Genomic DNA, 27,720 nt, shown 5'->3' on the forward strand with positions numbered 1-27,720 from the left:
CTAACAAGACACAACTCTGTAATTATTTCTAAGTACATTTCTTTGGTGTACAGTGAATTTGTCAGTCCCATTGGATAGTAATGATTTCCTAACTTTTTGGAGTTTTAATATTGTGCCTTGTTTGCATAATTTCATGATACTCTTAATCTTACTGAAATAAAAATTACATATTGTAATGCTACAAAGATCATTTAAATCAGTGTTATTGTGAAATTGGCTTCAGTATGTAGAATGTGATTTCATGATCAACAGAATCAAAAGCACATTAAGGTATCACAAACCTAAGACTGTAAGAAAGATTTTGCTTGCCTCGAATGTGTATCCTTTCAGCTTTCTTTTTATAGTTTTGCAATGGTGCTCAGGCACCACAACTCTTTTGTGGTGGATTGCTAAACCAGAATTTGTTTTAAACTCTGCAAGAGTAGTGGGTGCAGGGATTAAAAGACCTGCATTCTAGTCTCAGCTTCATCTCCTACCTGCCCTTATGATCTCCCACCGACTTTGTGAACCTTTCTTTGAAGCAGGAAAATAATCCTTGTGTAGCATAACTCTCATCTGTCTTATAAGGGGAGAAAGTGCAGAAGCACATGTAAACCATCAGAGATTAGAGCCTCCCGTCATATTTTAGAGTTGGGTGGTGCTTAATGATCTTCTGGTCCATCCCCTTCATTTTTCAGAGCCGTGGAAATGAGGCCTGGAAGGGGAAGATGATTTAAGTGAGATTACATGTCTGAGAAATGTGATCTGCTATTAAGAAATTTACCATAAAAACATATGAGTAGAATGAATTAGCTAAATTCAACTCATTTAGCACTTTATTGTATTGGCCTCCCAGTTATTAGACTTACAACTTTAGTCTATTACACACCAATGAAGAAAAAAACAATTGAAAAATTATAAATAAATAAAGGGGGTATACTCTTCAAATTTGTATGATGAGTGTCATTGGATGTGAAATTTTTATTTGGGTCAAGGAACCACATTAAGCACTGATGAGCCTGAGAAATATGATTGTCAGAATTTCCCTGTTCCATCACATGGGTCTGTCATTAATATTGTTGGGAAAATATTCTTGGATGTAGAATGGTCCATTTATGCATTACTCTAGTGACTGGTTTAATGATAGGGATTCTTCTGCAAGATCTGCCCTTGATTTTTCATTTGAGTCACAACACGACAATACCCTTTAGTAAAGGTGTGTATTGTTATCATTTCATTCCAGTAGATGGTGACACAAGAATCCATGCTGAAGGCTGCCTTGCCTCTCTTTACCAGATTCATCATCAGCAATGGACTGCGGACCGAGCACGGGGTGTTTGAGATCACACTGGAGACTGTGGACAGAGCCCTGCCTGTGGTAACCAGGAACAAGGGGTTGAGACTGGCCCAAGGGGCCGTGGGCCTGCTTTCCCCTGACCTCCTTCAGCTGACCGACCCTGATACACCTGTGGAGAACCTCACCTTCCTCTTGGTTCAGCTTCCCCAGCATGGCCAGCTCTACCTGTGGGGGACAGGGCTACTTCAACACAATTTCACCCAGCAGGATGTGGACAGCAGGAATGTGGCCTATCGGCACTCAGGAGGGGACTCCCAGACTGACTGCTTTACTTTCATGGCCACAGACGGGACAAACCAAGGCTTTATTGTGAATGGGAGAGTATGGGAAGAACCTGTTTTATTCACCATTCAGGCAAGTATGAAAAACACAGTTCATTTGCCAGGTATGTGAAATGTCACCCAGGCTGCAGTGCAGTGGCGTGATCTTGGCTCACTTCAATCTCCACCTCCTGGGCTCAAGCGATTCTCCTGCCTCAGCCTCCTGAGTAGCTGGGCCTATAGTCATGTGCCACCATGCCCAGCTAACTTTTTTGCATTTTTAGTAGAGACGCGGTTTCACCATGTCAGTCAGGCTGGTCGCGAACTCCTGACTTCAAATGATCCACCTGCCTCGGCCTCCCAAAGTGCTGGGATTACAGTCGTGACCTATCACGCCTGGCCAAGTACTATTTTTTAATTTCTTTTCCTCTTTCATTCAAGTACAGATTATGCATCTACAGCAAAACAGCAATATTAATATGAATGAAAGAGATATGGTCCCCTCATAGGTGCTAATGACTGACCGTGAGTGTTGATGGTAGCACAGAAAGGAGCAAAAGCCACGGGCTTTGGAGTCAGACAGACCTAGCTTTGAATTTCTGCTTTGCAATGTATTAGCCGTCTGACCTTAAAGAGTTCTTTAACTCTTCTGAATCTACTTTTCCTTCTTTGAAAAACATGCCTACAGCATTGTGGTGAGAATTCAGTAGGATTAGGTATCCAAAGCAGTAGTATATGGCCTGAAACATATTTGATGTTGAAACTTACAAGGCAGCTTCTTTACACTATTACACATATAATAATGATGAGGGTAATAATAGCAGCAATTGCAGTTCCTTTAGTGTTAACTGCAAGCCAGACCCACTCCACATAAATCTTATTTGATTCTCATAAAACTCATATGAAGCAAGTTTTGTTATTTACATTTTATAGATGAGGGTACAAGTTCAGGAGTTAAATAATTTGATCAAATACACACAAAGGCCTCAAGTCTTTCTGATCCCAAATTCTGTGTCCTTTCTATGACACTACACTGCCACATTTGTTGACTATTACAAGGATTCCTGGAGGGCATAATGTGTTTTTCGTTTTTAAGTCAAAACACATCATGTATATTCTGGCTCTCAAACCCTTGAATCTACTCTCCTTGGAAGTAGTTCACCCTCTTCTACACACTCTCACCAAACACAAAATAGATAAAATTTATCTCTCACTTCAGAATACTTTCTGACTAGTAAAATAGTTACATTTTTCCTTGCTCTGAGAGAGAGAGAGAGAGAGAGATTTATTTTAGGAAATTGGCTCATTGGCTCATGCAATTTTAGGGCCTGGCATGTCCGAAATACACAGGGCACGTTGGCAGGCTACAAATTTCAGCAGGAGTTAACGTTGCAATCTTTAGCCCAAAGGCAGTCTGGAGGCAACATTCCTTCCTTTTTGGGGGGCTTCAGTCTTTTCTCTTAAGGCCTACGATTGATTGGTTGAAGCCCACTTGCATTATGGAGGGTGATCTCTTTACTCAAAATGTACTGATGTAAACGTAATCCCATCTAATACACACCCTGCAAAGTTGACACATAAAATGAAGCCTCACAGACTCTTATCTATGAGGGAAGTCTTGAGATCATAGAGTGGATGCTGCATGAGTCCTTGGCAGTCAGGAGGTCCAAAAAATTCAAAGAAATGATAATGCACTGGGAGAAGAAAGAAGCTATTGACATCGTGAACACAGTAAGAAGCACTTTGTATTAAAATTATTGTTTTTATTTTTATCATTTGTTTTAATTGATCTTAGTCACTTTCCCTTTTCAGTCTGTTAGTGTCTTTTTTTTATTCCTAACTCCCCTAACCTAGGTTGAGACCAGTCTCTGTACTGTCCAACCAGGGATACTTTTCTGGGTCTCTTTGGCTGCAAATTTATACGAATTCTAAATTCTGAGTGCAGATGTTAGAGTTCCTTCCTACACTCCATAGCACAGATGGAAAAGAGGATGGAGATTGGGGAAAGTACCAGAACTTGAATCAGGTCTTTCCCAACACCAACACTCATCTTAAAGAGCATGGCTATTGTAAGAGAGTTATCTATTGGAAGTTGTGGAATTTACTGATAGGAAAATGTTGGACATATATTGTAAAGTTTCTTTTTTTTGTCAAAAGTATAAGGCTTTCCTTGCAAAAAAAAAAAAAAAATCATTACGTGTAAAAACCGCACAAGGTAAGCTTCAAACTTCCTCCCATAATTCCCCAGAACCCTCAGTCTCTTTGAGCAGAGAAGTCAAGAGGCTTTAGAAAGTGACTGACCCCACCAGCAGTGTAGGAGAGATGACACTCAGTGTCTTGCCTTCAAGAGCTTTTTCTGCCAAGACAATATGGATGTTGATCACCGTTGAGTGATAAACTGGCCCAAATAAGTCTCCCAACTATGGGTAAACTATTCTTCTGGTGGTACCTGAGTAATTGAGGGCAAAACTGCTGCAACACACAGGTGTATTTGACTGATACCAGCAGGCACAACCTGACATTCATTTTGTAGGAAATCTTTTCTGTCTGACCAAGATTATTGGAACTGATGCAACCTGTACTTCTCCTTTAAAGGGGTCAGGTGAGCGAGAAAAATGTGATGCCATTGCTTTCTGTGCATTTTCTGTAAATACAACACAAGTTATCAGGGGACAGAGCTTTCTTTAAAAAAAAAATCTTGCAACCCAATATTTAAAAATGCTTCTGGGATACTAAGCCAGAAGATCTACTTTTGACAAAGCTAGAAGTTGAATAAGATCTAGGATATATTTTAATGTGACCAGAGACATGACGGGACCGTGTTGCTAGAGTTTAGATGTCCTTTTAAAAAGACATGATCACGACAGGCATTTATTACTTTTGTAACACTTTCATTTTTAAGGAATTATAACATCCAAAACCAAAATAAAACAACCATCTACATTCAACTATTCGTTTACTATCAACTTTGGGTATTTCTTATATGGCTTAGAAGTACTTTAATTTTCCTCTTCTTCCACTAACCATCTCTCTTACTGGCCGCATGGTTGTGGGAGCTTCTTCCCTCACGGGCCACAATGACAATTTAATACCCAATCTCATTGCTTTGAAAGTTGCCACCCATACTCTTCAGGAGAGGAGAAGAATGACTGTGACTTTTGAAAATGTCAGTTGCTTTTTCAGTTTATAAAATAACTATGTATTGTAAATAATTCGTAAACTACAAGAAAAAGAATTCTTGACAACCATACCACTCAAAAACCTATTGTTGGTGGCTTTCTTTTATTTTGTTCAATGAGAAATGGGATGATATTATATATACTATTTTTTATGCATATTGCCTGTTTCCATCTTCATGTATTATGAACATTTCCTTATGTCATTAACTATTCCTGATAGATCTTGATAACTAATCATATTCCTGATAACATGATTTTTAAAGGCTGCATGGAACTCAGTCTCAGGTCGAGATGGTTTATAAATCCCCTGGTGGACTTTTCATTCTTTTTGTAAATTGCTATTGTAAATAGTATTTTAGTGAATATATATCTAATCATTTTTGCATACATATCTGTTTCTGCAAGATACAGAAAAATTTTCACTGTTTTGCACCCCTACCAGCAAAATATAAAAATATCTGTTTCTTCACATATTTATCAGCATGAGTTATAATTATTTCTGTTTTTTTTAAAGAATCTTGCCAATTTGAGAGGAAAAAATGGTTGGTTGTGACAAAATTTCTTATGAAATAAACAGAGGAGGAGTTGTGATCTTTCCCCACCCCAAAAGAAATGAACACATTTGTGCAAATGCTCCCAGATTTTTGCCTATGTCTATACAAACATTATGTATAGATAAATATATATTTTTAACAAAAATAGTATTATAATTATATTCTAATTCTATTCTGCAACTTGCTAGGGTTTTTCAGTTAACACAAAATTGTGGAAATTTTTCATCATCAATTCATTTTCTCCCTTATTCTTTTGAATAGCTACAGAGTAGTTCATTGTATCATAATACATAAAAATATACATGGTCTTATCATTGACAAGAATTCTTTACTTTGCTAGGGCAAACTAAGATTTACAGTAGTATCAGTTTGGTGTAAATGAAATTAAGAACCGAGAGATTAGGAGTGAGGGGAATGAAGATTCTTGTACATGTTTTCTAGTATCAGTGGTGGATCTGTTCTAATCCATCCAAACCTGCTCCGTCCGTAACCTACAACATTCATCTTGCAAATGCGAGATGCACTGAGCTCCGTACAGACTGAACGAAGTCCTTTGTTGTGTTTGAACCTACAGAAGTAGGTTGTGAAGATGTCATCCACCATCTTCACAAATCTGGTCCACCTGTTCAGCTACCTGGCTCTCATCTTCAATGAAAGAAATACGCAAATGTCTAGAAATAATCACCTTTCACTTTTTCCTTACTGAGGTATCTCTATTTTTATTCAACATTTTTGCCAGTTGAAAAAAGACATGCCAAAAAAATTTCTATATATTTGTAAACCCTCACAATTTTGTGTCTGTAAATCACTAAATACCAGGAAAATAGGAGAAGTTCTTCTGTGGAGTTAACATGAAGTCTGCTCTAGAATTCTTGGGTCAATTTTAGTGTATTCGTTTAATAGACATTCCCTGGGCTTCTATTATGGTTCAGGCACTGTGCCAAGTGCAGGGAATCCATGGGGGTAAAAGACCTGACGCCTGCCCTCTCGGAACTTGTATCCTAAGTGGGAGTCAAGCAATAGACAAATTGATAAAGTGGAGTCAAGGTTTACAGTGGAAAATTGGCCTCTGTTCCAAGCACTGTGATATTTGCTGAGGCTGTTGTGAACAGGACTGTCTTTAGCAGGAATCCACTAGTGAGGAGTATAAGGAATCCAAAACGTGGGACAGTGTGTCATTGTTGAACCAATAAAGCCCAACGTTGCATGGGGGTGAGGGGCCTTTGGACAACATTTTATGTCATTGTTGATGATCCAGGTAGACCAATTGGACAAAACAGCTCCTCGTATCACACTCTTGCATTCCCCTTCTCAAGTGGGGCTCCTGAAAAATGGCTGCTACGGGATTTACATCACTTCCCGCGTGTTGAAGGCATCAGACCCTGACACTGAGGACGATCAGATCATCTTTAAAATTCTACAAGGCCCAAAACATGGACATCTGGAGAACACAACAACAGGTACTGGCCTCCTTAATCCTTATAATTGCCATTTTAAAATACCCAGTGGCTGGCAGGGCTAGAGAGTAATTTAATTAAGTGCAGGCCCATTTGGTAAACACTCCCCAGGGCTTACTGATAGATGCAGTTTATAAATCAATATTGCTCCTAAAGAGGGTTTGAAGCTGAGCCTTCCTAAATTTATCCTGACTGGAAGAACCAAATACTGATATACAACTGTTTATTTGTAATTTTTTTTCTCAACAGCTGATTATAATATATTCAAAGGAACATAGTATCAGGACCAAATTTCCTATTTGTGACTAATTTTTTATTCTGTCATGAATTCTAAATGACTCTAAATGATGTCAGATCTTTTTTTAAAAGTTCTTGGTTTTTTTCCTAATGGATTCTCTGGATTGTATATTATTTCTACTTTATGAGCACAGTGATCATAATACATCATTAAACAGGATGGCACCAAGTTACAGATTTTTATTACTGTATCTTTCTACTCTCCTTTTCTTTATTTTTATTTTTGTAAGGCAAATATTTCTGAAGCAGTCAACTTAATGCCTAATTTAAGCTCGCTGCATTTGAGTTTTAAGACAGTTACAGTAATGTTAATTTCTTTTTTTAAAATGTACTTTAGCTGTTTTTTAAAGCTGTGTTTAAAATAAAATAGCCATACAATTTTATTAGCTTTTATTTAATGTTTTGTTTGATTACCCATGATATTCATTTATTTCTTTTTTTAGGTGAATTTATCCATGAGAAATTTAGCCAAAAGGACTTAAACAGTAAGACTATTCTTTACATCATAAACCCATCTTTGGAAGTAAATTCAGATACCGTGGAATTTCAAATCATGGACCCCACAGGGAACTCGGCCACTCCTCAAATGTAAATTCTCTTGCTTATTCAGTAGTCCTATGTGTTACATCCATAATGTATCTGAATATTAGGAAAGTGAAATGTTCTTTTTAAAACAGAACCCAAGAAGATAAATTAATAGACCATTTCACAAGCTCATGGAATTTATTTTGGAGAATGAATTTTCTTCTTATTACTGCTTGAAAATAGGAAAGCCAATAGCTTTACAGAGTACAGAAACATTAAAAAGCTAAGTTGACGTTCATATTATGCATGTCAATGTACACACTTTTATACACAGGGAGGGTTCTGTCTTACCAATTCACTAGCATCCAACGCTGAGTTTGCAGGTTCATGTAGCAGTTGTGCAGCAAGAGGTCACTCTAGGACCGTGTTAGCAACTGTAGCCTTCTAAAATATCTGCAGTCGGGGAAATGAGGTAGTCAAGAAGAGTTAGCCAAACATCTTCTCTTTCTCTTATGAAGAAAATTACAATTACTCGACAGTATGTTTGTAAGGTGATAAACTTATCCTATGTAAGACAAATATAATGTAAAGAGGAAACTAGACTTTGGAAGGTGTATAAAGGGTATGACCCTCAAAATAGCAAGAGTAACAAATCTTCAAAATTAACGAGATTAACAGACCACAGCAATTTCACTGACTGGGTCCCTATTCTAGACTTTTCTTGAATGTAGACCTTGAATATCTTACCAGCTAACAGATAGTCATAGAAAGGTCTGTCAGAGTCCAGTTCTTCTGGTACTGTGCTGTTTTTTGTTTGTTTGTTTGTTCATTTTGTTTGTTTGTTCGTTTTGTTTGTTTTTGATACCCTCCCAGATACCCCAAAGAAAAGTTGTTCACTTATCCTTGTTTTAGTAGTCACCATATCCTAGTCATACTAAGCATCATAAGTGATACAGCTCTGTTATACTCCTTTTATGATGGAGTATAGATTAAGAAAAGAAAGCTGAGAAACTCCTGCAGTCTTCAGAATTCTTGCATTTTCTTTGGGATCCTGAATTGTAGTTCTAAAATCTGACCAGCAGAGGTCACGGTAGTTATTGTCAGAAAAAAGCTAGCCTCCTTTTCTCAGCAAAACGCATTCACAGCGTCCTACTCCGTTGCCCTGATAAAACGCAGAGCCTGGCCCAGATTTATTAACTCCACAGACTTTTATCGAGTGGCTACTATATGCCAGGTGCACAGTACTAGGAGCTGGGGAATAGGTTAGAACAAAGTAGACCTGGCCCGTGATATTAAAATGTAATCTCGAGATTACAAAATGTAAAACATATGACCTCCACCCGTTAAACTTGTCTTTGCCTAAGACAAATAATTCCCAGGATCACAATCTTTATGGGAAAATACGTCAAGTACTTGCAATGTCAGACAAATATCTTCCAATTCTCAAGAAAATGTAAAAAAAAAAAAATCTGCTCCAAAAACGTTAATACATGGACTTCACTTTTTTTTTAACATTTTAAAAATAATTCAAGTAAGAAAACATAGGAATGTTGATCAGACTTGCTACTGACCTAATGCTGACCTCTTGTCCTCCATGTGTGAGCGCAGTGTAGCTGACAGAGAATTTTCTTCCCCCAGTAACGATGCTAGGCTGATACTGCTTCACCCATAGCCCCTTTCAATCTTTGTCACTATCAAGGACATTGCTTTTTGGAAGATGATTTATATTTTTAAATATACTCTCAAATTCATATGAGAATTACAGCAAAATTTGCTTAATTTAATTATAACCTTAAATGAGGCCATTTAAATATCCTCCTGCTTTTGTTGGATATTAACTTTCATGTGTTGTGCTGGAGACGTTTCTAGTTCAACTTGACGTAATTTGTTCATTTGTTCATGACTGAACAAAATGCTGTGGCATATGCCTACCAAGTGGTAATATGGAGAGAAGTTTTATTTGGTTCTGACATATATTAGGCTATTTTCTTTATAAGGGATGGGGGGGGGTAAAGTTACTCAGCATTTACCATCATCATTTTTGAACGGTATAGTTGTCCTCAACCCCATTTGTAAGCAGATGTTATTGGAACTAGGCGCACAATTTTCCAGTAAAAAGCAAGGTTATGAATAGTGGTTCATCTTCCCAAGACAGCCAGGCAGAATGTAGTTACAGGTACAATATAAATTACAGCCATTTGCAATATAATTGGTGTTTCCTCTATTTCATTGCTATTCATTTAATCATCAGAACCACCTATGAGTCAGGTACCATCATAATCTGAAATTTACAGATGAGAAAACTGAGGACAGAGCTAGAAAGTGACTTTTCTAAGTGGAAATGCAGCTTTAGAGTGCATGATTTTTCTCAGCACACTGAAGAACTTCTTGCCCATTTTAAGGACTGTGCTAATCTGGCCTGAAGGGAATGGAACACCAGGCTTGTCTTCTTCTTTCTCTTCAGACATTGGCCACCCAAGCAAGAAAGAAGGAATACTTACTCATATAGGACCTTAAAGTTCAGTGGGATTTTTTAACATGTACATTATAGATCTCTATATTAGTGTGCACTTCGTATCTAACACACTAGAATTTATACTATAGATAATAAACCACCGAACTTGGAGCTAGAGGACAAGGTTTGAGCTTTGGCTCTGCCCTTCATCTAGTAACTGTTCAAGCCTTAGTTATCTCTTCTGTAAAATGGGAGCGATACTACAATTTGTTTAGAAAAACAAAAGAAATGTGTAACGTATATGAAAGCATCTTGTGTATTTAAACTCCTTAACAAATGCAACTTGTGGTGGTGATTACTGTTGTAGTTAATTCATGTAGGTACAATAGTTGACTGAAGAAGTATCCCGGAAACATTTGGTGGATTAGAAAGCCTGCCTCTAATTAGAAATTGATCCTGGGATGAATCACAAAGTGAACAGTCAATATGCATATTAATCAATGAGCTAAATGCTGTGGAACTTTGTGTTGTTCTTTGGCTTAGACAGGATTAATAGATTCGTATTCCCCATATTTGAAGGGGTGAAACCTCTGTGATAAAGCTCAAGGGACTGCGGGGTGCCATGTGGAACAGAAATGGACCTGTTTTAGAGCACGGGAAGGACCCATGTTCAGTGGAAAATTCAGAATCTTGACTGTTGGTCAGTTTTGGCTATTGCAGGATTTCTGTCCTGAAGGATGAATAGATGCTCCACTCTAAAAAGTGTTAGGAAATGCTTGTTTCGTGAGATTCATCAAGTTATTGCCAGCTAGCTAGCTTGCATGCTTGTTTAACTGCATCACATCCTAGAATCATCGAGATGTGCGTGTGGATTGGGAAGCTCTCAGAAATGAAGCCTAGGCAGCAAACCTCAACCCAACTGGGCTATAGAATCACCTCTCTCTACCTGCCACCCCACACACAGGCAGAATAGCTCAGGGAACCAATTTTTCATGGAATACATCTGGGAGTCACTTTATTGTAAATAGAAATTATTTTATAATGCTGATATCCATGGAAATTTGTGTAAAGATTTAGATTTAGCTAAGTGCCTACATTTCAGGCACTGTGCTAAGTGTTTGCATGAGTTGTCTAATTTTATCTGCAAAACACAATCCTCTGAGGATAAGGAAATAAAGCTCAAGGCTTTTAAGTAATTATCCTGAAGTCACTGGAGAGTGAACCCTGACCTCCAGACCTAAGTGAGTGCTCATCTTATTGCCTCACCCCTTGGCTGCACCCCCTGACAAGCTTGTGCCTGTTTTCTAGTCCAAGTTGAATCTCCAAGATGATCCGCAGAAGCCCCAAACTAAGTTACACAGGACCCACATCATTCATGAAAAGCACTTTTGTGGACCACAGAATGTGGCCAACTTCTGACCAAAGTTGTTTTCCTAATACAGCTTCCACGTGGACCTCTTTCTTGTGCCCACTGGAGAAAAGTGAACTTCAAAAGCAATGTTGAATGCAGAAGTCCTTGATAACTCAGTGACTGTTTCTCCGGTTCTGAACTCTGATTCTTCAACTCCCTCTGGCAACTCACATTCTAACTGTTCTGTTGTCCATTTTTGGCTTTACAAGAGAAGGGACAGAAGAATAAAAGGAATTTCCATCAGGCAAACTTTGCAATGTTTAGCAGCTTTTATGAAACACCTGATAGGGGAAGGTGTTTGGCTAGCTAATACCTGCACATTACCTGCAAGCCAGGAGTTCAGGTTTTTGTCTTCAGACTAGATCTTAGGAAAGCACAGAGGAAAGGAAGGAAAATAGCACTTATTAGGCACCCACTGTGTACAGGTGCTTTATACATACTAACTAATTTTAATTTTAATCATTTTACATGAGTGTAATTCTCCTCATTTTTAAGATAATGAAAACCGAGGCCCAGAGAGACTGAGTAACTGACCGTAATCACACACTAAATCACACACTAATCAGTGGTTACAAGGTGTGCTTGATTCTAAAGCACTTGTTTTGGGTACTCACTATGCTGCCTCTTGGCTAAACACTGTTTCCCCATTATCAAGAGAAAAAGAGAAAAATGAAAACACAGGTGTTCATAGCATTTGATTGTGGAGTTTAATAGCATCATCTATGAATTGATAAGTCTTAGATTGGATACTTGAAAAATATTTTTTAACATTTTCAGGAATTCTTGTCACATGCTACTTGATTATAAATGAAGATATAGTTATAAGGATAGTAATTTAATCACAATTTCAGCTTCTGTAAACCTTTTGCTGAGAAGCTCAAAATACTTAATGAGAATTCATGAAGGTTCACTTAACCCCTTTGAAGTACAGACTTATCATTATTGCACTTTGTAATAATTACGTTATTATAGGAAGCAAGGAAACTGAGGCATAGACAGGCTAAATATCTTTTTCACAGACTCTTGTTAACCTGGATTAATGCCCCAATTCCTAAACTGATGATTTAACTCCAGGTATTTCTTTCAGCTTCTTGTTTCGTCATAAATGAATCAAATAGCTAGAAAATAAAATATCAGAAAGAACATATTTATTACTCCAGGACAGGGGGTCTCAACATTGGCACTATAGGCATTTTGAAACAGACCATTTGGTGTCACAGGGGAGTCTCCTGGGCACTGCAGAACATTCAGCAGCACCCCAGGCCTCTCAGCTGAAGGCCAGCACCTTCCTCTTCCCAGTTGTGGCAACGAATACCATCTCCAGAAAATGCCAAATGTTAAGAATTACACGCATGCCTTAGAAAATAGCATACATATGTTTTAAGAAATTATGAATTATGTTAGAATGCTCATTTATCAATGCCATGTTTCTCTCTATGCTAATAAAGCCTAACAATAGTTAAAGAATCCAGAATAAGTCAGGGCTAGAGAAAACATGTGAGGATCATCGAGCTTAGCATTTTTTTCCAATTGTGTGAAAGATGATGTTAGTAAGGTTGGGGAGAAAAATATTCTCGATGGTTGTATTAGTCTGTTTTCACACTGCTAATAAAGACATACCTGAGACTGGGTAATTTATAAAGAAAAAGAGGTTTAATGAACTCATAGTTCCAAATAGTTGGGGAGGACTCACAAGCATGGCAGAAGGCAAAAGGCAAGTCTTACATGGTGGCAGGCAAGAGAGAATGAGAGCCAAGTGAAAAGGGAAACCCCTCGTAAAGTCATCAGATCTCGTGAGACTTATTCACTACCACAAGAACAGTATGGTGGAAACCACCCCCATGATTCAGTTATCTCCCACCAGGTCCCTCCCACAACATGTGGGAATTATGGGAGCTACAATTCAAGATGAGCTACAATTCAACATGTGGGGATACAGCCAAACCATATCAATGGTCAACTTAGCTCAGGAGACAGTGGGATAAACAAGATTCATTCATTCAGTTAACAAACATTTAATGAGCACTCACCATGTTTTAGATGCTCTACAAGACACCTGGGTTATCACAATGAACCAAAGACCTGTGCTTCCTTGGAGCATACATAGGATCTAAATCAATGTGATAGTATGCTTGCTGTACGTGGTACATGCTCTGGAAAAATGAAAAACTTGACCAGGAGAAGGGGGATCAGAAGTGCTGTGTTTGGGAAAGACATTGTGATTTTAAATTGGGTGTTTAAACAACATTTCCTTTACCTGATTGCTTAGAGCTGGTGAGTGACAGAGGGACCTGAAGCCTCACAAGTTCAAATCCAATTTTATTTCCACTGCTCCATGCCATGTCTTCCACTTACAACAGTGGTTTTCAGGGATCCGAATTTATCTTCACATTGAACCAGCTTTTGCTTTCTTTTTTTTGAGACGGAGTCTTGCTCTGCCGCCCAGGCTGGAGTGCAGTGGCATGATCTCGGCTCACTGCAACCTCTGTCTCCCGGTGAACCAGCTTTTTCTATTGTGATGAACACATTAAAACCGCATATGGAAGAAGTTCTCAAGTGGGGGTGACTTTTCTCCCAAGGAGCATTTGTCAAGGTCCCGAAACAGTTTTGGTTGTCGTGACTGGAGGGAAGTGGTGCTACTACATCTAATGCGAGGAGGACAGGGATGCTGCTGAACATCATTCCCACACAGGACAGCCTTCCGCAACAAAGAATTGTCTGGTCCAAAATGGTTGGGAAAGCCTGACTCAGAGGCTTAGGGAGTTTTCCCTTCCTGCTAAATGACTTGAAGCGATTGCCACATGGGTTACACATAAAATGTGTCCATGGCATACAGTTCTGACAGTAAAATGAGCGTCACTCAATGGTGACAGGAAACTGGAAGCACTGTTAAAATTGGAAGATATGAACCAACCTTTATCTACATGACACCTACACATCTAGAACTTTACCAGTTTCTCTCATGGGCTCCTGGATCTGGACATTTACATGATGCCAGGCATATAGTTGTGTGGCTTCTTGCAGGGAAAATTCCCAAGTGATTGACTACATCTCTTATTTTTCTTCCAGGTGTTTGTGTACCTGGAAGAAAATCCAGTACAATCACAGTCTCACCGTAGAAAGATCTTCTCAAATATAGTACTGCAAAAAGCAAAAAAAAAGAAAAAAAATCACATTCAAAACATATATTGTACATATTCTGTGGGTATGCAGGTCCTTTGCTATTTAGATATTTTTCTCAAAAATAGATAGCCTGGCTTAAATTTCACGGCTTTTCAATAGCTGTTTATTATTTGTAGCGAATAATTTTAAGAAAATAAAATAGAGCATTGTGTAATGACCACCTTGACCTATAAACATTATGCAGCATTCAAATGGTGCATCAGGGAAATGCATGCACATTCCCAAACAGTAAGACCCTTTATACCTTGAAGCTGAACAGCCCTCTGAATGGTTCCCTTCTGAATTTAGATCAGAAATCAAATTGCATTTAGCTTTTCGCCTTGAGGTCACCAGGATCTACAGAATGACATTGATGGATTTTTACTTGTCATGGTTAGCATTAGCAATGGATGAATTCTCAGAAGAATTGGATATTGAAACTCATTTGAACCCTACTGATGGCTGAAATCCATGCAAATGTATTTGTTTCATTCTTTCCCACTGTCCTCCTTTCCTTCCCATTTCATCTTTCTCACTTTTCCCCTAATCCATCTTGCTGACTTTTTTTTTCTTTCTCATTCAACTGGATCCTTTTGGGATTCTTTGCAACATATTTCTATTGGCATTTATGATATCCTTGTTGTTTGTTATCTTGTAATTCTTTAGGCACACACTAATCCCTCCTATCTGTGGGAGATATGTTCTAAGACCTCCAGCGGATGTCTGAAGTGCAAATAGTATTGAACCCTATGTACACTATGCTTTTTCCTGTACTGCACATACGTTGCTAGGATAAAGTTTAATGTACAAGCTAGGCACAGTAAGAGATTAATAACTAATAAAATAGAACAACTATCATGGGATGCCAGCATCACTACTCTTGCACTTTGGGGCCATGATTATGTAAAATTAGAGTGACTTGAACACAAGCACTGTGACACTGTGGCAGTCAATCTGATAACCAAGCCAGCTACAGAGTGACTAATGGGCAGGTAGCATCTACTGTGTGGATGTGCTGGACAAAGGGATGATTCTTGCCCCAAGTGGAACAGCAGGGGATGATGTGAGATTTCATCACACTACTCAGAACAGCATGATGTTTAAAACTTATGAATTATTTGTTTCTGGGATTTTTCACTTAATATTTTCAGATCACGGTTGACCACAAGTAACTGAAACCTTCAGAAAGCAAATTGTGAAAAAGAGGGATTACCGTAGTCATTTATTTCTGTTTCTTGATCTGTTTCATGCGAGATTTAAATTCAGTTGCATCAGAGACCCATGAAGTTCCCAATATTTTTTTAATACAAGGATCCTCTTTTCTTCTTTAAAATTCTATTAATATGAAGTAGCAATAAACTCAAACAATAAATTTTAAATCTGATTGAATAAACATGTATGTTTATATAGATTCATGAGCCCCTGTAATAATTCCATGCTCTCACACTACCCTTGCCCCCTAGCCCATGATGCTCAGCTATGAACCTACACTGTTGAGTTTATCTGGCTCGTGAGCTTAATCCATAGAACGTGATTTTGACACATGATCCGTGTGGATACAGTGGTTATTTGAAGACAAACTTCCTCCCTAATATGAATGGCCCCAGGAAAGCCTGGAGAGTGTGTGAAATATGTGAACACATGTTCCATGTGGTAGCACCCAGAATTTCTAGTTCCACAAAAAAAGAAAGAAATTATAATAAATAAACTTAAAAGTAAAGAGGAAAGAGTCTAAATCTGACTAGAGGTTTGGGAAGTACAAGTAAGGCAACTACTAAGGATTTTGTAAATCTAGAATAAAAGGCAACTGAATAAAAAACAATGGAGGTGCAGTTAACAATCGTAGTGAAGGTTGCTTGTGTCTTTTATCCTGCTCTATAGTAAGGTTACAGATGGCAAAAAAAAGGCAAGACCTCAAAAAGGAAAATGTTTCTGGGTAAAGATAAAACCGTATTGCTCTGCTTGAGCTCACAAAAGAGTCGCAAAGAACTTCAGTTGGGGAGAGAAATGGTAGAGGATGGATGGAAGATTTGGCATTAGATTTATGCTTGAATTTCATCTCTGCTATTAGCTTCGTCATGACTTTTTGCCTTTAAGTTAGTTACTTAACCTCTCTGAAGCTTGTTTGTTTGTTTGTTTTTGAAAAAAAAGTTCCTCTCTAGACGAAGATTAAAGAAGACAATTTCCACCAAATGTTGGACTCACTAAATATATTGTAGAAAGAAAGACTGTCCTCTATTTATCAGGTTTATTTAGTTATATAGTTGCATCCAAGCCTCATACCAGTAGAGTCCTTTTTTCATGCACAGAAAGAGAAACAAATAACACTTATGAAACACGTGTACATTTTAATTCCCAAGCACATCCTCAAAAATATTTTGTTATTAAACTGAACCCAAGTTCAGAGAATATCTCTGTCTGGAATTGTTCTTGTTGTACCAATTATCCTTATCTAAATGATAAGATAGAAGACTTCCTATCAGTGTCTTTTCCAAAAAGGAATGTCTCCTTGAACTTAACAACTGCTGATTCCTTTCCCTTCGAAACATTCAAGATTGAGTCCCCTTCTAGTTGTAAATATCTGTGGGACATTCAGCAGCCTTTTAACCTTGGATTCTTAGGATTAGAATCTAATCCTTGCTCTGTCTACCTTACAGGGTTGTTGTAAGGATCAATTGAGATAATGTTAGTAGACATTCTTTGTGAACTAAAATGTGTCAAATAAGTCTTAAGGAATTTCCATCACTGGTGTAGGTTGATCAACCACGTTTTTCCACTCAGTCCGCTCAGCGGAGAATCCCTATAGGCATATACTATGCATTCTCATGATTTCTCTTTTCCTTTCACACACAGTTTGGAACTGAAGTGGTCTCATATTGAATGGTCACAGACCGAATATGAAGTCTGTGAGAATGTGGGTGTGTTGCCCTTGGAAATTATCAGAAGGGGATATTCCATGGACTCGGCCTTTGTGGGTATAAAGGTAACGACTCTGAAATGTAAATTGTCAAGCGAAAACTTATGTTGCTCTTTGGTGTCTTTCATTATATTTTTTTTAGAAAAATTCAGAGTGACCAAGGAAATTTCAAATTGCAGGGAGATCCCACTATTCTGAGGATTCTAAGCACAAAACCTCCTTGGCCCTCCATCCATCATCTAGGTTCATAAACTCTGAGATATGATTTTTTAGTGTACGTGTTGCTGAAGCTAGCACAAGAGATATTATTATTATTATTATTATTATGGTTATTTTGAGACAAAGTCTCGCTCTTGTCACCCAGGCTGGAGTGCAATGGCACAATCTCGGCTCACAGCAACCTCCACCTCCCAGATTCAAGTGATTCTCCTGCCTCGGGCTCCCGAGTAGCTAGGATTACAGGCACCTGCCACCAGGCCCCGCTAATTTTTGTATTTTTAGTGGAGACGGGGTTTCACCATGTTGGCCAGGGTGGTCTCGAACTCCTCACCTCAGGCAATCCATCCACCTTGGCCTTCGAAAGTGCTGGGATTACAAGCGTGAGCCACCTTGCCTGGCTGAGATATTAATTTTTAAAATCCGTTTTTAATTTTGAAAGCTGTTATTTGTTTCTATAAACTCTTTAGACTTTGAGGTTTTATTTCATAGGGAGCTATATTCAACTTTGTGAACTTGGGCTGAACTCTGCTTTAGAAAGAGATGTTGTATGCAAGGCATTCTGTGGGGTACCCAGAGCAAATTTCAGTCCCAAGAGGCTTTCTCTTAGTATGCACCTCAGTCACTTCCCATGGGCTCAGTTGATGAGGCAAATAGGCAGCTTAAACCCATCTATCTTAAGAGTTGTCCAAGCCATACAAAATTAGGAGAGCATATGCTAATACAGGCACCCTGAAATATGAAGAATTTTCAGTTAACCACTTCTAGATCAGTCAACTTGCTATTTCTTTTCATTGATGTGACCCATGAAGCACAACCTATGGCTTCTAGAATTGAAGAATTTTTTTTAGGAGTCGTTATAACAAGAGCGCTTCAAGAGAATGAGAGCATGAAACACTTGTACACACTAATGATGGAGAATGAGCTGTAAAGACTCCCCCCCCCACCCCATCCCCCCGCCATCTGATGAAAAAGACACTGGTATTAGCTTCTGGGGAAAAGACCATTTCTATTAAGTCTCAATTTAATAATGAACTCAAATCACTCTCAGAAGCCTGGGAACATAAATTTGACCATATCCAGGCTCAGTATTTATCTTTCCAGTGGACACAGGTCCTTTTTCCTAGATCTGTTGGTTACTTTTTTCTTATTAAGACAGGAGAAAACTTGGCATGCCTTATAGTTTTCCAGAAGATTGCTTATGGAATAAGGAAGAATCTGCCTGGATGGTTTTCTAATAATCCTCCAGTCCTCCATAGAAAGCACCATATGCTCCAGGCTGGAGTTTTGGGCCATGCCACCATTCACCTTGCCAGGTAGAAAGAAGAGGCATGGTGTTACATGGAACCTTATGCTTATTTATGCTGAAAGTGCACAACAAACCTGCCAGCTGAGTGTGCAGGCCTTCATCAAGCACAGTCCCAGAGTCTTTCAGGATAACTCTACCCTGAGCACAACCTGCAGCCTTACACTAGAGCTTGGCTGCTTGACTGGGAGCAGGGAAAGAGGTGGTGCTTTCACCCTGTGTGGATTGCCCTGGTTTGAATTGTGCACCTTCACCTGACTGATTTCTCCAACCACCTTGCCTCAGACCATTCCTTTTCCCACATAGGATTCTGTAAACTCAGTGGTAGTAAATACTAGGTAATTGGACATGCAAGAACCATGCAGGGAAATGCAACTTCCAGCATATGGTGGATACAGGTGTACAATGGGCTGCCTTTTCACAATGAAAGGTGGTTCCAGAGGAGCCTTGGCATTGTAGACAAAGAGCAAATGGAAGCTTAGGAAGGTAATCCCCTTTTCCAGCAAAATGTTTCCACTGCTAACCAATTAATATATGAGGGGGCCTTTGATTTGAAATGGACATATTGTCTGAGGCCATAGAAGTAGGAATTTTTCAGCTTTTCATTATGCACTTCATTCTTTTGTCAGAAGGTACAGAAATATATTATCCCACGTTCCTGACCATCTTAAACATCTAAAAAATACACACAAGTAACAGAAATGCTTGCGCACGGTTCTCATTTGATGACTTATTTTTCAAATCAGCCAAAGACACTTTTTTTGTTTTTTGAGATGGAATCTCACTCTGTCACCCGGGCTGGAGTGCAATGGCACCATCTCGGCTCACTGCAACCTCCACCTCCCAAGTTCAAGCTATTCTCCTGCCTCAGCCTCCCCAGGAGGTGGGATTACAGGCGGCCGCCACCATGCCTGGCCAATTTTTTTGTTTTTGGTAGAGACGGGGTTTCACCATGTTGGCCAGGTTGGTCTTGAACTCCTGACCTCAAGTGATCCACCCACCTCTGCCTCCCAGAGTGCTGGGATTACAGGCGTGAGCCACCGTGCCGGCTCAAGGACACTTCTTAACATGTGTTTGGGCACCCTTTGTGTGGAATTCAAGGCCATGACTTCAGAGCGCTAAAATCGCCTCTTTGGTTTTTAGCCTTGGGGCTGGAGCTGAGAAGCAGGGGTGTATCAATAGTCTCCTTAGACTAGGGCATTTTTGTTGTTGTTGTTTTAAAACACCTACCTGACGGGGTCCTTGAAAGTCCTTGGTTTTGGGTGTGGATCTCCTTTGTCTGGTTGTTCACCAGGTCTGCCAGTTCCACAAAACTCTCCTTTCATGTTTGTGAAGAGTAATGGCTTCATCCAGACAGGAAAATGAACCAGATGTGTTTGAGTTAATCTAGTCTAAAGGCTTTCAGTGCCCTGGAGCTTGCAGGATACCTCCAAGCTAGCTGACAGATCATCACACGGGTTGTTGGGGGTACCTGCTTTTTCTTCTCCTCATCAATTTTCTCCCTCCTTTTCTTTTGAGGGACTATTTTAAAACCAAATTGGGATAGAAGGAAGGTGATAAAATTGTGCTTGCAACAAAGACAAAAATATAGTTTAAAATTCATGTTCCTTTCTTCAATAACTAAATCATTTATAAAGGAAAAACCAAACAAAACAAAAGCTTTCCTTTCCATTGATATTAGCCTAGGAAAAAGTCAACTTTAAGGAAAATGCATGTTGCCTGGATCCCAAATGGCTTATATAATTTTTTTAAAAACCCTACTTAATATTAAAAACAGATTTAAGAGCATGAGTTTAGTCCAGTATGAGGGAGAATAGCTGTTTCTCTATTGTAGAATATTTATTTTTATTTTAAAAAGATTTTTTTTTCCCTCCTAAGGTCAACCAAGTGTCAGCTGCAGTTGGAAAAGATTTCACCGTGATTCCATCTAAACTGATTCAGTTTGACCCAGGTACATTTTGTGTCTGCAGTTTGTTTTATGTGTTTTGTTTTTTGTTTTTTTTTTTTTGTAGGCATGTCTGGAGATTGTAGAGAAGATAGAATATTACACAACTTTAGCCAACTAGAAACTCCTCAGGGAGCCATACCACCCCACTCTAAAAGAGAGGTGTTTGGATTTGAGGTTTTGCCCTTATTTTTTTTTAATAACAAGTGAATTTTGATTTCAAATGAGAAGAAAGATTATAATAAATATGAGATATCAAAGCAAACATCCAAGACAATCCAGAAAAAAATACAGTCACTTAGAAATTATTTGAAGTTCTAACACGAAGCTGTTATAGTTTAATTGCCTCAGATATTTTATGAAAATTTTCAGAATGTTATGTTTATATGGATTCCTAAAGGGCATTTCTAAATGATCCCTCATGGAATAGGTTGATATTAGGAGATTCCAGGGGAAATTATTATTTAGTTAAGTAGCACTTACTTTGTTTTAAATTTGTGGAAAAATTTTGCTAGGTGCAAGTGGAAATAAAAAAGGCTGGTACTTGCTCTCAAGTGTGTTCCATTGTGTGAGAAACACAGACAAGAATTAACACTCACTGATAGTGCACTGGGACCCAAAAGATGAGCTGTTGTTCGGGCTAAGAGAAATCTTGGAAGACTTCCCAGGGGAGGCAGTATTTTAGCATTTAGATGAAGAAGAAAACTCCAGGATGAAGGACTAACACAAAAGCACCAACACACCTTTGGGGAGCTGTGCCTAAAGCTGAGGCTGGAGCCCGGCCATCTTTCCCTGGCTTCTGTGGATGGGACAGGTAGCTCTGCCTCACTCACTGCATGCCACTCTCTGTTTCCCTGGGGTTTGAGATGGATCTGAATCAAATGTGGGGGCTTGGGAGTGGCAAATACAATGGGCCTGGAGAAGCAGACAGGACTGTGGCTTTGTGCTTTCCTGCCCAGGAGATGTTCTGCACACTGAGAACACTCCTCTAAGTGTGAACTATTGACATCATCTGCCACTAACTCATAAAGAGTTGAGCAAAGGCAAAAGAAAATGGCCTAAGTACCAGCACCACCTCAAAATTGCCTATCTTAATGTCAAACACAGAAAAGAAATGGCTCTCTGCAGTTCACTGCAAGTAGCATGACGCTTGAGGACTGTGTTAGTTTCTTAAGGCTGTCATAACACAGCATCAAACACTGGGTAGCTTGAAACAGCGACATCGAGTGTCTCAGTTCTGGAGGCTAGAGGTCCAAGATCAAGCTGTCAGCATGAAGGATTACTTCTGAATCGATTCCATGCCTCTCTTCCATGCTTCCGGTGGCTGGGTGGCAAACGTTGGCATTCTTAGTGTCTGCTGCCTCACCTGCATCTCTGCTTTCATCTTCACGTAGTGTTCTCCTTGTGTGCATGTCTGTGTTATAAAGTCCCTGCCCCTTTTTTCTTTTTTGAGATGGAGTCACGCTGCGTCACTCAGGCTGGAGTGCAGTGGTGCAATCTCAGCTCACTGCAACCTCCGCCTCCTGGGTTCAAGCAATTATCCTGCCTTGGCCTCCCAAGTAGCTGGGACTACAGGTGCACACCACCACACCTGGCTAATTTTTTTGTATTTTTAGTAGAGTCGGGGTTTCACCATATTGGCCAGACTGGTCTCAAACTCCTGACTTTGTGATCTGCCTGCCTCAGCCTCCCAAAGTGCTGGGATTACAGGCATGAGTCACTGTGCCCAGCCAAGTCCCCCTTTTTATACAATACCAGTCATAATGGATGAGGAGCCCACCTTATTCCAGTATGACCTCACATTAACTAATTACACCTGTAATTACCCTAGTTCCAAATAAGGTCACATTCAGAGGTACTGGGAGTGAGGACGTGAATTTTTTAGAAACGCCATTCAGCCTATAACAGTGAACCTTCACTTCGACATGCAAAAATCTGTATTTTGTTTTTGGCCTCCTTCCTGTGATAGTTAACATTCTAACTCAGATAAGCTGGTTCTTCCGGCTGACCTCCTTTTGTGGGAAGAAATCCTGTTATATATGGGAAAGATTCCTGTTATTTATGTGCTGTTTACTCCCACACTGGTACAGGCTCTTGCGGCCAACCCAACAATCCCTACAATGAAAGGGTGAGATGATGTGCACTGTGTCCCTTCCTACTTCATGTTAAGGCACTTCCAACTTTTCCATTTCTTGAGTCTTTGCCATACGTCATCTTCATAATTTGAGGTCTGTTTGCTACAAGATCAGGAGTAATTTTGGCTGCTAGTAGGTTTCAGGAGCCCATCAGGTGCTCTGTTTGGACTGATAGGAACTAGAACATGTCACACTACTAGAGACTCTGAAATCTGTCTCTTGGAGATTCCACTGGATAAGATAAATACCCATTTGTCTAGAAGAGCTCACATGCTGTTTTGAGTAGATACTAATGACTTCTGGGGGCTGTAAATAATCTTATGATTTTAGATATTATTTAGACAATTTAAGAAATAATATAAGCATATCTTATAAATTAAGAAAAAAACAATTGGCTGTTCATTGTTTTAGAATTTATTAACCCAGAAGCAGTTTTACAAACTGAAATCTTGCTTTAGAGAATTTTGAAGTTCTCCATGTCCACAGGTCCAGTAAATATTTACTCCTATCTTGTTAATCCTTGCCTCTTCTGGGTCTGGTGTCCCCATCCCCATATCCACCCCTTTTACCAAGGGAAATCAATTTGTTTCTTTTAAAATGGCAGCTTCCATGATTGGGTGAAGAAACAGAGTGAAAAACCGAAGACAGTGGGATGCCGTAAGGTTTGAGAACTCTTACGTGGGAGCTGGAAGGAAGTTTGCCTTGAAGTTGCAACTATGCTACCAAACCAAAAAACTACCAAACAAACAAAAGCAAACCCTAACTACTTTGCATTCAGCTATTGTGACTAGTCTTGAGTGGATATAAAAATACTCCTAAGAAAATGATTGTTTTCCTTTAAAATATGCATTATTGAAAGGCTTGCAGCATTCTTAATTGATACTTCATCATTCCTTAGAGTCAAAATGTTTTCCAAGGGAACAGATCTCTAATGTGGCATTTACTAAAAAATATTGAGAAAATGTCTTTCAATAGAGAAATCTGCTTTGCAGGAAAACATCCAGGAACTCACCTACTCTGTAAAGTGGAATATGTCTGCATAAAATGACACCTCTGTTTTCTCTTCAGCACCTTTTGTTTTGTGGGAACAGGGAGCTAGTCCAAGCCTTCTGAAAATGCTTGTATATCTCAGGGACTTAACAAATACTTTGCACCTTGAAAGTGAAAGAGGAAGGGAAAAAATGATAAAGTTTTTACTTCCAATCTCATTAACCTAAAGAGTTAGTCCTCTGTGCACACCTGGAAGGCATAGAAACCAAGTTGGAATGCACACAAACAAATCAGAAGCACTTAAATGAAACTCAAAAGATATTTTCTCCAACCCCTAACCATCTGGTTCTACTCCATAAGGTCCAACAAAAACCTTAAGTTTTTTGTTTTTTGTTTGTTTGTTTGTTTGTTTGGGGGGTACTATAATTTTAAAATATTAACCTTAAAATAAGAGAGTCGGTTGGGAGTTGGAAATATTTTTTGTATTGGATTTTATTTACATGATGCTTAACTTGATGGTCTTTGAGGGTCAAAACAGTTCTCCAAGTACTAATAATCATATTATTCATATGCTTTCTTCATTGACCACCTCTTATCTTTTCATGCCAGTTGTATTACAGCAGCTGTCTATGTGGTCTCCAAACTTCTAGCCTATCTGTCTATCTGCCTGGATCTCCAGACTTTCTCACATAACACTCTCAGGTTCATTTTGCTAATCCACTTTCAGTGTGTGACTTCTTTGTTCAAGACCCTTCCCTGTTGCCTATGTTGTAAAGTCTGAATCTGGCCAGGTGCCCAGGGCTCTCTGCAGTCTGGCTACAAATAATCTTTGCAGCCTTATGGCCTCCTGTCCACCCATGTAACCTCTCTATTCCAGCCAGCTAATTCACTCACCCTTCCCGAGTCAAGACCTCTACTTTGCTATCTTCCTGTCTTTACTTACGTTGTTTTCCTGTTTCCTCCCTCCTAATCCTTTCACTTCTAAAGCCCACATTTATATAGGCTCTACAATCTATTCTGTATCTTTTAGTAGGTAAACATACATAGCTTTCAATAATTATTTGACTTTTCTGGTTTTGCTTCTGTCTCCTCCAAAAGATTTTAAGCTCCCTTAGATCAGGGCTTGGCTTATGTTACACCTCTGGTATTCTCCATAGCGTCTAATGCAAAAATAAGCATATCATAAGTACAAAATATATATTTTGATGTATTGATTTATCCATCCATGAGATGGGAATTGTATGGTATTATTATACATACTAGATGCTTCAACTTCTGCTTTTGCAAAGACTGTGAACGTAATTGATTTAAAAACTCAGTACTGGAAGCTTAACAAATTAGCTGTCAGCCTGTTTTTTAATAAAATACATTTATTCCAAGTACACCTAATTTTTTCCCCTCTAAGTGCAGCCAGCCAAAAGTAGAAGAAGTGGATAGCTTCACCTTTCCATTGACTTCTGTTGAGGATGGAAGAGACTGATTAGATCATGAGATCTATGTGAGGCATACCTTCAAGAAAGAGGCCACCATATAGATGGACAGTTGAGAGGTATAAGTCTGTAGAAGGCAATCTGCAAGATAAAAGAGTCGCTTTTTGGAGATGGGGACAAGGTCTCACTCTGTTGCCCAGGCTGGAGTGCAGTGACACATCCTGGGCTCACTGCAGCCTTGACCTTCTGGGCTCAAGCCATCCTCCCACCTCAGCCTCCTGAGTGGTTGAGATCACAGGCACGTGCCACCACACCCACCTAATTTTTGTGTTTATTTTTGTTTTATTGTAGAGACGGGGTTTTGCTCTGTTGGCCAGGTTGGTCTCAAACTCCTGAGCTCAAGTGATCTGCCCGCCTTGGCCTCCCAAAGTGCTGGGATTACAGTTGTTTACCACTGCACCCGGCCAAGAGTTATATTTTTAAGAGAAGACTTTTTAAAAAGTTTAACTGTATTATATAGAGGGGCTTAAAGGAGTAAAAGCACTCAAATAGCCAATGAGCAAATGGCAGAGTAAGCTTTTCCAACTCAGCTAAGAAAAGTTAAATCGTAAGTTTACTGTGTTTATTCCTCTTAAAGTTGAGCCTTCTTTCTCCACTTAAAAGTATTCTCTTTACCTCCTTCCACCACTTGTTCTTCTAAGTAAACTCAGGGGATATCCTATGATCCACATCACAGAAACTGGTCAGGATGAGATCATCTCAGAAGTTTCTTCTTGCAGTCTTAATATTTTGTGTATCTGGGGTTGCTTTGTTTCCAGTCTTGGTGTTGACAGGATGGCTGGGATATGTTTGTAATGTCAAAACTGTTTTGTATAATATTAAGTTCACAAAGTTACTGTGAACCAAGCTTGATTGTAACTTCATGAATAGAGGCAGCCAGAAAGAGGGAAAAAATTGGCTTTATTTCTAGAACCCCCAGCCCATAAATTCTCTCTAGGAGGATATCAAACTACTGAGTATTATATCATCAGAAAAAGCATTTGTGGGCTAGAAAGATCTCAGGAAGTGGGGAAGCTGATGCAGGCAGCTGTCTTTAGAAATGATTAAGAAATCAATCATTTCAAGGGTTCCATGAATAGCATGAAGTACCATCCAATAATCACTTCTGTCTGCATCAACAGCTTAAGATTTTTTAAACTATTAAGATTTTGAGATTGCAATACTTGTTTATTCTTCAGAAGAGAAGGGACAGGTTGGGAAAATAATTAAGTCTTGGATCTCATCTAATAACCATTTTTTTTAATCCCTTGCATACTGCAGCTTACTTTTTTGTTACAGTGTTTGCATTTAAACGGAATCATCATTGTCCAGGAACAAATGTGGTCTTTTCTTATTATTTGGGAGAACAGCAGGACTTCAGTGAGTTGGTAGCAGTACAATAGCTCACTCGGGCTACTGCAGTCTAGCTGTAGACATGTTAATTAATATATTTCTCTGACACCTAGGTGATTGAAATAGCAATTAAAGAGTAATTAAAATGTTTACTTCTTGTAGGAATGTCAACTAAGATGTGGAATATAGCAATTACCTATGACGGATTAGAGGAAGATGATGAGGTCTTTGAAGTAATTCTGAACTCCCCTGTGAATGCAGTTCTTGGCACAAAGACAAAAGCTGCAGTGAAAATTTTGGACTCAAAAGGAGGTATTCTTTTGATCCTCATCTTGAAATCAGGAGCGGTCCTGGCGCTGTAGCTCTTGCCTTCAACAGCCAACGTGCTTGATAACACCTTCAAATCAAAATGCTTAATTTCTTGTCAAGAAAGCACCCTCAGTCGTGATGTAGGCCCTTTATTCTGGTTTCTGCTTCATGTGGTTTTCCTCCTGCTAAGAACGATCACTTGAGAAAAGCAACAAGTCAGTGCCGTAGTTGTTTTTTTCCTACCCGTTTGTTGTTCTCACCGAGGGGGAAACAGTGTTGGTGAGAATCTATCGACAATTATTTTCCCCAGAGTCTGTAGAGCTGTAATTATCTTTCTCTGTTAAAGAGCACTCTTAATGCCTAAAATCTGAGCCCCCACTGTAGTGTGACCAGGAAAATTCTAAGAGAGGAAGGAATTGGAGAAAAATAGATGTGAAAGATGCA

The 27,720-nt window shown here is 39.1% G+C and overlaps 1 protein-coding gene across 3 annotated transcripts in view; it reads left to right on the forward strand.

Annotated features, from left to right (window-relative positions):
* Positions 1–27,720, forward strand: part of FREM1 (FRAS1 related extracellular matrix 1) — a 256,334-nt gene that overhangs the window by 216,106 nt on the left and 12,508 nt on the right. For 2 of the 3 annotated variants that reach the window (XM_054657951.1, XM_009456318.4), the window contains 6 exons: positions 1,276–1,690; positions 6,588–6,789; positions 7,527–7,671; positions 17,490–17,619; positions 20,954–21,026; positions 27,130–27,279. In XM_054657951.1, the coding sequence (XP_054513926.1) occupies positions 1,276–1,690; positions 6,588–6,789; positions 7,527–7,671; positions 17,490–17,619; positions 20,954–21,026; positions 27,130–27,279 (1,115 nt within the window). Of the gene's footprint in view, positions 1–1,225; positions 1,691–6,587; positions 6,790–7,526; positions 7,672–17,489; positions 17,620–20,953; positions 21,027–27,129; positions 27,280–27,720 lie in introns of all 3 variants that reach the window. The other variant, XM_063787960.1, reaches the window with a different exon arrangement.

Source organism: Pan troglodytes, chromosome 11, assembly GCF_028858775.2.
Source record: "Pan troglodytes isolate AG18354 chromosome 11, NHGRI_mPanTro3-v2.0_pri, whole genome shotgun sequence".
Taxonomy (NCBI): Eukaryota; Metazoa; Chordata; class Mammalia; order Primates; family Hominidae; genus Pan; species Pan troglodytes.